Here is a 12,410-nt window from a genome sequence, read left to right on the forward strand (position 1 = left end):
TAGAAATGCTGATTGTCCACACGGAAAGTGCTTGTCGTTCACTATGCTTCAGCTGCTCGATTAAACTCACTTATTGCATAATTGTCCACTATTTGTCCAAATAAGCACCAATAGCAGTACTTGTCTGGGCTGTTTGTATAGGGCTGCGTGTTTACACGCAGCAATAGCTGAAGGTACTCGCGTGTTCACACAGGCATAGGAATGAGCCAAAAATCGAATATATGCAATCCCTGAAGGTCCTATTTTCCTGTTTCACTTTATAATGCTGAACAGAGGATTATTCTTAAATTAGCTGCTTGTGAAATCCTTACTGCCAAAGACAGAAACTCCCATGAATGAACCTAGATTTTAATTTTCATTGAATGTTCCCAGTGCTAAAGTTAGAGAGAAAAAAAAGTTAGCAAATGCGAAGGAGCTTGGTGCTGAGGGCTGAAGCGGTGGAATTCAAGTGAGCATTTGACAGAAAACTTAGTTTATTCCCAGGTCTGATCAGCCTTCAGATGTTGCTGAGTGCGTACGTGCAGGCAGGAACTGTTAGACTTCCTGCTTCCTTTAAGTATAACAAGAATAGAGATTGGCAAAGCTTATGTCTGCGTAAAAGGCGGATGGTCGACCATTATGGCTTTCAATGGTTTCCATTAGTTTATGGTGGTATAATAAATAAGTTGACTTTTATTTGATTGGATTGCAGAATTTTTGCTGGTGTTTGAGGAACATATCCTGAAATGCTGTGCATTTTTCTATGAAAACTGCAAATCAGTTGCTTGGTTATGGGTTCTCTTAAAGAGCTCCAAATGAAGTACGATTTATTTTGACTTCTTTTCTTGGTGGCAGCCAATTACTAATTGTCCACCAGTGCCATTTTAGATGAATATTTAGGGTTTCTACAGGGCGTTTCCTTGGTGATTAACCTCCAATTTTCCCTCTAGTTGTATCTTCTATGGGAAGATACCAAATCTTTGCTGTGGTTTCCCCCACAGTAGAATGAGACTGGGAGCTCAGGGCAATGGGATATTGGATCTGAGCCCTTCTTCTCTCTCTCTTGTTGCTTTTATGAAAATATTAACACATTCATCAGTTTTCTCTTTGTATAGAATGAGGGCTTGTCTTTGCACGTCATTTTCTTTTCTATATATGAATAGTTTAAGATGATGCCTTTGGCTGATGTCTGTCAATTTTTGGGTACCATACATACTTCAGTACCCTTGACATCTAGTAATATGGCACAGTCTGTGTACTGTTGAGTTGAGATTGATGACAAGTTTCTACTGTTGTGCAGAATATTACTGTAGAGCAACCGAATTTTGACATATTGTAGGATCTTTTCTTTTGACATTCTATACTGATTTTTGCTTTAAGTTTCGAACCTAAACTGAATAATTTTGTAAGATAGGATAGTACATTTCACTGATGGATAAGATCAGATGAATCTGATCTGTGATTGATGTTCTGACTCTATAGAATAGAAATTGCATTTGTTTTGGCAGATAAAATACCTGTATTTGCACTTCTACTTTGTCTACATGGTGTTACGGACTGTGATGGGAGAGTGTTCAGTCAATTCTAGCCCCACTTCCCCACAGGTTGTAACAATAGTTTAAATGTCTAATTTACCCACAAAACTGGCCAGTTGTTTACTTTTAATATTATTATTCCCAGCATAAAAATACTTTAATCAGGCTTTTTCAGTAAACACAAAAAAATGATTTATTATAAAACAAACTTCTTTTTTAAAACAATGAAACTAGTTAATATACATTTTGTAGTTTAGTAGTGTAATGATTTCCCCCTTTTTTAAAAAAAAACATTCGAACCCCCACACGCTCACGCAAGCACTAAACAGGACAACACAACACAGCCCCCTGCAGAGGCTGGAGTATGGGAATTTTTCTCTTCAAAGGATAAATTTCGAAATGATCTCAATGCTGTTGATCTAACAGAGCTCTGGTCACAGTAGACCTGGAAGGCCTTTCACATGGATTTTTGGTGAAATTGTCCTTAATGACTCTTACTTATGACAACTTTGCAGACTTTCAAAAAAAAAGATGAGTTATTCTGATGAGACATTTCTGATTAAAGTTTAACTTATTCGAGACCACATGTAACACAAAGGTGGGGCAGAGAGAGGGAAAGAGAGAGTTGTCTTCTTGCAGCCTGCTTCTAAGGTACACCTACCCTCTCTCTGACTGAGAGTCAAAGAATCAAATGCTCAGAGGACACTCAGGCCGGATCTGGCAGTATTTGTGGAGAGAGAAAAACAGTGTTAACATTCCGAATACATTTGACCCTTCTTCGGCTCTGAAGAAGAGTCATACAAACTTGAAACATTAACTCTCTTTCTCTCTCCACAGATGCTGCCAGACCTGCTGAGTTTTTCCAGCATTTTCTGTTTTTATTTCAGAGTTCCAGCATCTGCAGTATTTTGCCATAACTTCTATCAGGCCAAGTGTTTTTAATGATTCAGCAAGTCTTTAGCCTGGCAAAAGCAGTTCTTTGTTAACTTAGGTGTACAAAGTATCTCTTCCCTCTCCAGGTGTTCTCTGATGGACATGTACCTGTTGACCCACGGTATCTTTTGAAGAATGGTATATCCACAGCCCTGAATTAATCTTGCAGACTTTTAAAATAACTCAGGAGGGAGAATGTCCAAAATTCAGTGCCCTTCAAATTTTCCAAAAACGGGTTCCTCACAGTAGGAATGCTTCATGTGAGAGCTCAGACATTGGGCTGAGCCTTATTTTCTCTAAACATTTACTTCCCAGCAAGAATCTTTATAAAGTAGTTTGATAGGGTAGATGTAGAAGAAAATGTTTCTGTTTGTGGACAAGACCAAAACTAGGGGCCACAAAAATAAGATAGTCACTAATAAATCTAATAGGGAATTCAGGAGAAGCTTCTTTACCCAGAGAGGGAAGGCGGCGGTGTAGTGGTATTGCCACTAGACCAATAATTCAGAGACCCAGGGTAACTCCCTAGGGACCTGGGGTCAAATCCCACCACAGCAGATGGTGGAATTTGAATTCAATAGAAACCTGGAATTAAAAGTCTAATGCTCATGATTGTTGTAAAAGCCCATCTAGTTCACTCATGTCCTTTAGCAGAAGGAAATCTTCTGTCTTGGCTTGCCACACATCCAGACCCACAGCAATATGATTGACTCTTAAATAGCCACTGAAATGGCCTAGCAAACCACCCAGCTGTATCAAACCGCTACATGAATGAAAACGGACGGAACATTTGGCATTGTCTTGGGCACCGGAAGCGACAACGACAAACTCAGTCCTGTTGACCCTGCAAAGTCCTTGTTGCTAACACATGGGGGCTAATGCTAAAAGTGAGAGAACTGGGAGGCTTGTACCAAAATTGGGAGAGCTGTCCCACAGACTAGTCAAGCAACAGTCTAACATAGTCATACTCACGAAATCATACCTTACGGAAAGTGCCACAGACCCAGCAGAGGTGACAGCACAGTGGTATACAGTCAGGACGGAGTTGCCCTTGGAGTCCTCAACATCGGCTCTGGACCCCATGAAGTCTCATGGCATCAGGTCAAACATGGGCAAGGATACCTCCTGCTGATTACTATCTCACTTCAGCCGATGAGTTAGTACCCCTCTGTTGCCCACCACTTAGAGGAAGCACTGAGGGTTGGTGGCAAGGGCACAGAATTTCTTCTGGGTGGGGGAATTCAAGGTCCATCACCAAGAGTGGCTTGGTGCCAAGTCCTAAACGACTTAGCTGCTAGACAGTGTCTGCAGCAGGTGGTGAGAGAACCAACAAGAGGGAAAAACATACTTGACCTCATCCTCATCAACCTGCCTGCCACAGATGCATCTGTCCATGACAGTATCGGTAGAAGTCACCACCACACGGTCGTTGTGGAGCCGAAGTTCAGTCATAACATTGTGGATACCCTCCATCGCTGTGTGGCACTACCATTGTGCTAAATGGGATAGATTCCAAACAGATCTAGCAACACAAGACTGGGCATCCATGAGGTGCTGTGAGCCATCAGCAGCAGCTGAATTGTACTCGACCACAATCTGTAAACTCATGGCCTGGCATATCCCCCAGTGTACCATTACCACCAAGCCAGGGATCAACGCTGGTTCAGTGAAGAGTGCAAGAGGGCATGTCAGGAGCAGCACCAGGCATACCTCAAAATGAGGTGTCAACCTGGTGAAGCTATAACACAGGACTACATCCGTGCCAAATAGCGTAAGCAGGATGCAATGGACAGAGCTAAGCGATCCCATGACCAACGGACCAAATTTAAACTCTGCAGTCCTGCCACATCCAGTCGTGAATGGTGGTGGACAATTAGACAACTCAGTGGAGGAGGAGGTTCCACAAATATCCCCATCCTCAATGATGGGGGAGCGCAGCGCATCAGGTTTTTAAAAATTGATTCATGGGATGTGGGCTTCGCTGGCTGCACCAGCATTTGTTGCTCATCCCAAGTTGTCCTTGAGAAGGTGGTGGTGAGCTGCCTTCTTGAAATGCTGCAGTCCATGTGGTGTAGGTACACCCAAAGTGCTGTTAGGGAGTTCCAGGATTTTGACCCAGCGACAGTGAAGGAACGACCATATATTTCCAAGTCAGGATGGTGAGTGACTTGGAGGGGAACTTCCAGGTGGTGGTGTTCCCATCTATCTGCTGCTCTTGTCCTTCTAGATGGTAGTGGTCATGTGTTTGGAAGGTACTGTTGAAGGAACCTTGGTGAATTCCTGCAGTGTATCGTGTAGATGGTACACATTGCTCCTACTGTGCGTCAGTGGTGCTGGGAATGAATGTTTGTGGATGTGGTGCAAATCAAACGGGCTGCTTTGTCTTGGACGGTGTCAAGCCTCTTGAGTGTTGTGGGAGCTGTACTCATCCAGGCAAGTGGGGAGTATTCCATCACAATCCTGACTTGTGCCTTGTAGATGGTGGAGAGGCTCTGGGGAGTCAGGAGGTGAGTTACTCATCACAAGATTCCTAGCCTCTGACTTGACCTTATAGCCACAGTATTTATATGGATAGCCCAGTTCAGTTTCTGGTCGATGGTAACCCCTAGGATGTTGATCATGGGAGATTCAGTGATGGTAATGCCATTGAACATCAAGGGGCGATGGTTGGATTCTCTCTTGTTGGAGATGGTCATTGCCTGACACTTGTATGACACGAATGTTACTTGTCAACCCAAGCCTGGATGTTGCCCAGGTCTTGCTGCATTTGGACATGGACTGCTTCAGTATCTGAGGAGTCGCAAATGGTACTGAACATTGTGCAATCAGCGAATATCCCCACTTCTGACCTTATGACGGAAGGAAGGTCATTGATGAAGTACCTGAAGATTGGTTGGGCCTTGGAGACTACCCTGAGGAACTCATGCAGCGATTACCTGGAGCTGAGACGACTGACCTCCAGCAACTGCAACCACCTACCTTTGTACCGGGTATGACTCCAACCAACGGAGAGTTTTCCTCCTGACTAAAGTTTTGCGAGGGCTTCTTGATGCCCCACTCAGTCAAATGCTGCCCTGACGTCAAGGGCAGTTATTCTCACCTCAGTCTGGAGTTCAACTCTTTTGTCCATGTTCGAACCAAGGCTGTAATGAGGTCAGGAGCTGAGTGGCCCTGGCGGAACCCCAACTGGATGTCAGTAAGCAGGTTATTGCTAAGCAAATGCCGCTTGACAGCACTGTTGATGACCCCTTCCATTACTTTACTGATGATCGAGAGTAGACTAATGGGGCGGAATTAGCCGGGTAGGATTTGTCCTGCTTTTTGTGTACCTGACAGACGTGGGCAATTTTATACATAGCTGGGTAGATGCTAGTGTTGTAGCTGTACTGGAACAGCTTGGCTAGGGGTGCGGCAAGTTCTGGAGCTCAAATCTTCAGTACAATTGCCGGAATATTGGCAGGGCCCATAGCCTTTGCAGTATCCAGTGCCTTTAGCTGTTTCTTGATATCACGTGGTGTGAGTTGAATTGGCTGGAGACTAGCATCTGTGATGCTGTTGACCTCCGGAGGAGGCCGAGATGAATCATCCACTTGGCACTCCTGGCTGTAGATTGTAACAAACACTTCAGCCTTATCTTTTGCACTGATGTGCTGGACTCCTCCATCATTGAGGATGGGGATATTTGTGGAGCCGCCTCCTCCAGTGAGTTGTTTAATTGTCCACCACCATTCACGACCGGATGTGGCAGGACTGCAGAGCTTAGCTCTGATCCGTTGGTTGTGGGATCACTGAGCTCTGTTGATCACTTGCTGTTTATGCTGTTTGGCACGAAAGTAGTCCTGTGTTATAGCTTCACCAGGTTGACAACTCATTTTTAGTTATGCCTGGTGCTGCTCCTGGCATGCCCTCCTGCACTCTTCATTGAACCAGGATTGATCCCCTGGTTTGATGTTAATGGTAGAGTGGAGGATATGCCGGACCATGAGTTACAAATTGTGTTCGAGTATAATTCTTCTACTGCTGGTGGGCCACAGCACCAAATGGATGCCCATTCTTGAGTTGCTAGATCTGTTTGAAATCTTTCCCATTTAGCATGGTGGTCGTCCACAAAACGTTGGAGAGTATCCTCAATGTGAAGGCGGGACTTCGCCTCCACAACGACCGTGTGGTGGTCACACCTACTGATACTGTCATAGACAGATGCATCTATGGCAGACATGTTGGTGAGGATGAGGTAATGTATGTTTTTCCCTCTTGTTGGCTCCCTCGCCACCTGCCGCAGACCCAGCCTAGCAGCTATGTCCTTTAAGACTCGGCCAACTTGGTCAGTAGTGGTGCTACCGAGCCACTCCTGGTGATGGGCATTGAAGGCCCCCACCCAAAGTACATTCTGCACCCTTGCCACCCTCAGTGCTTCCTCCAAGTGGTATTCAACATGGAGGAGCACTAATTCATCAGCTGAGGGAGGGCGTTACATGGTAATCAGCAAGAGGTTTCCTTGCCCATCTTTGACCTGATGCCATAAGACTTCATGGATTCCAGAATGTTGAAGACTCCCAGGGAAACTCTCGTCCCCCGTATGCCACTGTGCTGGTGGGGCAGGACATACCCAGGGATAGTGATGGCGGTGTCTGGGACAGTATCTGTAAAGTATGACTCCTTGAGATGACTATGCCAAGCTGTTGGTTGACTAGCCTGTGAGGCATCTCTCCCATTATTGGCACTAGCTCCCAGGTCTTAGTATGGAGGACTTAACAGGGTGGACGAGATTACCCTTGTCGTTTCCGGTGCCTAAGTCGAGACCGGGTGGTCTGTCCGGTTTTCGTCAGTGCAAAAGATAAGGCTGAAGTATTTACAACAACTTTCAGCCAGAAGTGCCGAGTGGATAATCCATCTTGGCTTGCTCTGAAGGTCCCCAGCGTCACAGATGCCAGTTGTCAGCCAATTCGACTCGCTGCACCGAATATCAAAAAACAGCTGAAGTCGCTGGATATTGCAAAGGTTATGGGCCCTGACAATATTCCGGCAGTAGTACTGAAGATGTGTTCCAGAACTTGCCGTGCCCTTAACCAAGTTGTTCCAGTGCAGCTACAACAGTGGCTCTACCTGGCAATGTGGAAAATTGCCCAGGTATGTCTTGTCCACAAAAGGCAAGACAAATCCAACCCGGCCAATTACCGCCCCATCAGTCTACTCTCCATCATCAGTGAAGTAATGGAAGGGGTCATCAACAATGCTATCAAGCGTCACCTGCTTAGAAATAACCTGCTCACTGACGCTCATTTGGGTTCCGTCAGGGTCGCTCGGCTCCTGGTCTCATTACAGCCTTGGTTCAAACGTGGACAAAAGAGCTGAACTCCAGAGGTGAGGCGAGAGTGACTATCTCTCGACATCCAGGCAGCATTTGACCGAGTGTGGCATCAAAGGGCCTAAGAAAAACTGGAGCCAATGGGAATCGGGGAAAACTGCTCACTGGTTGGAGTCATACCTAGCACAAAGGAAGATGGTTATGGTTGTTGGATGTCAATCATCTCAGCTCCAGGACATCACTGCAGGAATTCCTCAGGGTAGTGTCCTCGGCCCAACCACCTTCAGCTGCTTCATCAATCACCTTCCTTCCATTGTAAGGTCAAAAGTGGAGATGTTCGCTGATGATTGCACAATGTTCAGCACCATTTGTGACTCCTCCGATACTGAGTAATCCATGTTCAAATGCAGCAAGACCTGGACAATATCCAGACTTGGGCTGACAAGTGACAAGTAACATTCGTGCCACACAAGTTCCAGGCAATGACACAATGACTATCTCCAACAAGAGAAAATCTAATCATCACTCCTTGACATTCAGTGGCGTTACCATCACTGAAACCCCCACTATCAACATCCTGGGGGTTACCATTGACCAGAAACTGAACTGAACTAGCCATATAAGTACTGTGGCTGCAGGGGCCGGTCAGAGGCTAGGAATCCTGCAATGAGTAACTCACCTCTTGACTCCCCAAAGCCTGTCCACCACCTGCAAGGCACAAGTCAGGAGTGTGATGGAATACTCTCCACTTGCCTGGATGAGTGCAGCTCCAACAACACTCAAGAAACCTGACACCATCCAGGACAAAGCATCCCATTCGATCGGCACCCCATCCACAAACATTCACCACTGACGAACTGTGACAGCAGCGTATACCATCTGCAAGATGCCCTGCAGAAATTCACCAAGGCTCCTTAGGCAGCACCTTCCAAACCCACAATTACTATCATCTGGAAGGACAAGGGCAGCAGACACATGGGAACACCACCACCTGAAGTTCCACTCCAAGCCACTCATCATCCTGACTTGGGACTATATTGCCACTCCTTCACTGTCACTGGGCCAAAGTCCTGGAACTCCATCCCTAATAGCACTGTGGGTGAACCTACACCACATGGACTGCAATGATTCAAGAAGGCAAGCTCACTACCACCACCTCAAGGGCAGTTAGGGGTGGGCAATAAATGCTGGCCTAGCCAGTGATCCCCACATCCCATGAATGAATAAAGAAAGACTGGAATTTGATGCAAATAGCATCGATGCATTTAAGGTGAAGCAAGATTCACACATGAGAGAGAAATCAATAGAAGGATATGTTGATGTGTTTAGATGTAGAAGTGAAGGAGGAGGCTCATGTAGAGCATAAACTCTGGCATAAATCTGTTACACCAAATGGCCTGTTTCTATGCTGTGAGTACTTTATAAGTCCATGGATAATCAAGAGTGGGCGAGCCTTGCTGATATGCTTTTTTTTCTGTCTTCCTAATCCAAGAGTGCTGTATGTATGTCTACATGAATACAATATTTATGTTTTTATTATGGCATTTGGTAAAAAATTCATTTTGATGCAAATATAGGCAAGGTATCTCCTCACTGTTTGACTTTTCCAATATTGCTTTTTCTCCTAAGGTTATCAATAATGCCTGTGCCACCCAAGCCATTATTAGTGTGTTGCTGAACTGTATCCATCCAGATATAGAACTAGGGGAAACTCTTGGAGAATTTAAAGAATTTTCACAAAGCTTTGATGCTGCTGTAAGTATAACCTAAAAGTGCTAAATTCTTTATATGCAGACTAATTTACCAAAATAACAGCTGCATTTTTGTTTGTAATTATGTTAAATATTACTACTTCAGATAAATAGGCAGCCTTTTTTCTTTTAGAGAGACTTTGCAGTAAAGATAATCTAAGTTGGTAAAGTGCATAATGCAGTTTTTTTAATATTTAACCAGCATTGATCTACCAAAATGGGACATTTTCATCTTCAAATTGTGCGTGCCTGGGGGTTAAGATGCAATTGTATCTCGTAGATCTTTAAGAAGTTATGTATGTGTTTTAGAACCATAGGTGTAGGTACACAGCAATAGTTCCCAGACAGCAAGTTCCCTTTGATAAAATCAAAATACTGCGGATGCTGGAAATCTGAAATAAAAATAGAGAATGCTGGAAAAACTGCAGGACTGGCAGCATCTGTGGAGAGAGAATCAGAGTTAATGTTTTCAGAGCCTGAAAAAGAGTCATACAGATTTGTTAACTCTTGTTTCTCTCTCCACGGATGCTGCCAGGCCTGCCAAGTCTTTCCAGCATTTTCTGTTTTTATTATAGCAAGTTCCCTTTCTTCGTTGAGATGCTGACTGAGTGCAGAGCATGCTTTTTCTACTGGCAGGGAAGGGATGAAATGATTTGGCCAGTCACTTGGATTGTCCTCTTGCATCTCCTGCATCTGGGCACACTCTTTGAAATAAGTATCCGACTGACTCATTTAGTTGGGAAATTCTGTGTGTGCAGGATTTTCCCCTCGCAGGGCGCGCAACGGTCCACCGCCCACGATCGGGCCCCGACTGCGATTTCACATTGGCTGACCAGTTAATGGCCAGTCAGCATGAAATGCGCACTGAAATGCTCAGCACTTCCTGGGTGCGTGGGGAGGAGGACGAGCGCATAAGTCAGCGCAGGCACAGGGGACTGCGCAGTGAAAGTTCCCTGAAGGCAGAGAGCTGCCTCAGGGAGCCGAAGTATTTTAAATCAATCAATAAAGTTTTTAAAATCCTGAAAAAATGTCCACACAGTGGACTCAATCAATTGCTGCACAAACATTCTTATTTTATTTTTAATTAACATCAGAAACCTCATCCCGCCTGTGGACAGGCAGGGAAAAATTTGTTTCAATTAATTGATTAATGGGCTTAGCAGCTCTCTTAATTGTCAGTGGGCGTGCTGCCGACTCTCGCGCACACCTGCTGACTGAAATAGTGCACGAGTGCATGATGATGTCGGGGCGCTCGCCCAACAATATCGTGCGAGTGCGCGATGGCATTGGGACGCTCGTCCGACGTCATCGCGCACTATTTTACGCTCGTGCGTGTCGGGCGCACAATCGCACGCCGAGCTGAAAATCCTGTCCTGTGGCCCATGTAGAACTGAAGAGAAAGCGACAGAGAAAGCAAAAAAGAAAGTCATAAATACTTTTAAAATAAATTCAAAAAATAGTCACAATTTTGCTCAGTTTTTAAAATGCTTTTCCTTGTTTTGGATTCCTGATGTGACATTTTCCTAACTTTACCTGAATGGACCTCAGAGTGCAAATCATCATTCTATTTAATTCTAACCCAGAGAAGTCACATGAAACAAATGTTTTTTTTTCATAGCATAAGAATAAAGCACTCTTTGTACTGACTGTCTCTGATCATTAAAACAGATGAAAGGCTTGGCATTGAGCAACTCAGAAGTTATTCGACAAGTTCACAATGGCTTTGCCAGGTATGAAGAAGCCTGTACTACGTCCCTTAATTTCTTACAAGCTTTTTTCAAAGTTGCTCTTAACCTGATCTGCCACTTTCCTTACCAGGCAACAGATGTTTGAGTTTGATGCCAAGGCTGCAGGAAAGGAAGAAGATGCGTTCCATTTTGTCAGTTACTTTCCTGTCCATGGAAGATTATATGAACTAGATGGATTAAGAGAAGGACCGATTGATTTGGGTAATGATGATTCTGATACTTAGCATGAGCTATTTACCACGTTTGTCTTGTTTTATACATTTGTAGTTCAATTCAAGCTGAATAGGACTGAGAATAATTAGCTTGAATAATTTGGTATAATGGAACAACGAGAACCATTTCTTAAAAAGAACATCTTGCGTAAAGGTTTTATTTCGCTTGTGCATAATAAAGTTTGTTCCTGTGATGTAATTTAACTTTCCAAAGAAATCAACTTATTTAATTCTCCATTCTTCTTCCTTCCCATCTGAAGAGAGTGATGTTTGTTGGGATATGACTTGACAGCTGTGTCAGCTCAGTGGTAACTTGTTAGCTATCCTTCATGTGTGAGCTTAGAAAGAAACAACTTGGATTTCTGTATTGCTTTCATGATCTAACGTGCTCTTTGTAAATTAATTACTTTTGAAGTGTAGTCACTGGTCTGTGGGCAACAAGTTAAAATGACCAGATGAACTATTTTAGTGGTGTTGATTGAGGGATAGGTGTTGCCCAAGACATCAGAATAATGCTAGTGCTAAGGGATGATTTCCACTTACCTGAACAGATACAGAGCTCAGTTTAACCTCTCATCCAAAAAACACCATCTCCAACAATGTAGCACTCCCACAGCACTGCACTGGAATCAGCCTAGGTTATGTATTTGTCTCCAGAGTGGGACAGTGGATATCAGTGCAGAGGCATCACAGTTGAGCCAATTCTATTGTCACCTGATGCCCATACTAGTGTTTTCCAGCAGAATTACTTGGTAGCAATTTGGTGTGGGATTCTTGCCTGCGTTTTTTTGCTTGTACCTCTAGTATAAGTACACTCAAGTCAGTTGTGGCCTCTACCACAACCTGACTGAGATCGACTATTCACATAGCTTGCTCTTGGCCTGTCACTAGTGCAAGGGCAATACGTGATCGTGAGCTAGTGGAGCTTCTCGGTTTTTTTTGCA

The 12,410-nt window shown here is 44.3% G+C and overlaps 1 protein-coding gene across 3 annotated transcripts in view; it reads left to right on the forward strand.

The window, feature by feature from the left end:
* uchl5 (ubiquitin carboxyl-terminal hydrolase L5) overlaps positions 1-12,410 on the forward strand; it is a 49,751-nt gene that overhangs the window by 11,287 nt on the left and 26,054 nt on the right. For 2 of the 3 annotated variants that reach the window (XM_078561742.1, XM_078561743.1), the window contains exons 4-6: positions 9,385-9,510; positions 11,175-11,236; positions 11,325-11,455. In XM_078561742.1, the coding sequence (XP_078417868.1) occupies positions 9,385-9,510; positions 11,175-11,236; positions 11,325-11,455 (319 nt within the window). The remainder of the gene's footprint in view (positions 1-9,384; positions 9,511-11,174; positions 11,237-11,324; positions 11,456-12,410) is intronic. The other variant, XM_078561744.1, reaches the window with a different exon arrangement.

The sequence above is a fragment of the Cetorhinus maximus genome, chromosome 17 (assembly GCF_964194155.1).
Source record: "Cetorhinus maximus chromosome 17, sCetMax3.hap1.1, whole genome shotgun sequence".
Taxonomy (NCBI): domain Eukaryota; kingdom Metazoa; phylum Chordata; class Chondrichthyes; order Lamniformes; family Cetorhinidae; genus Cetorhinus; species Cetorhinus maximus.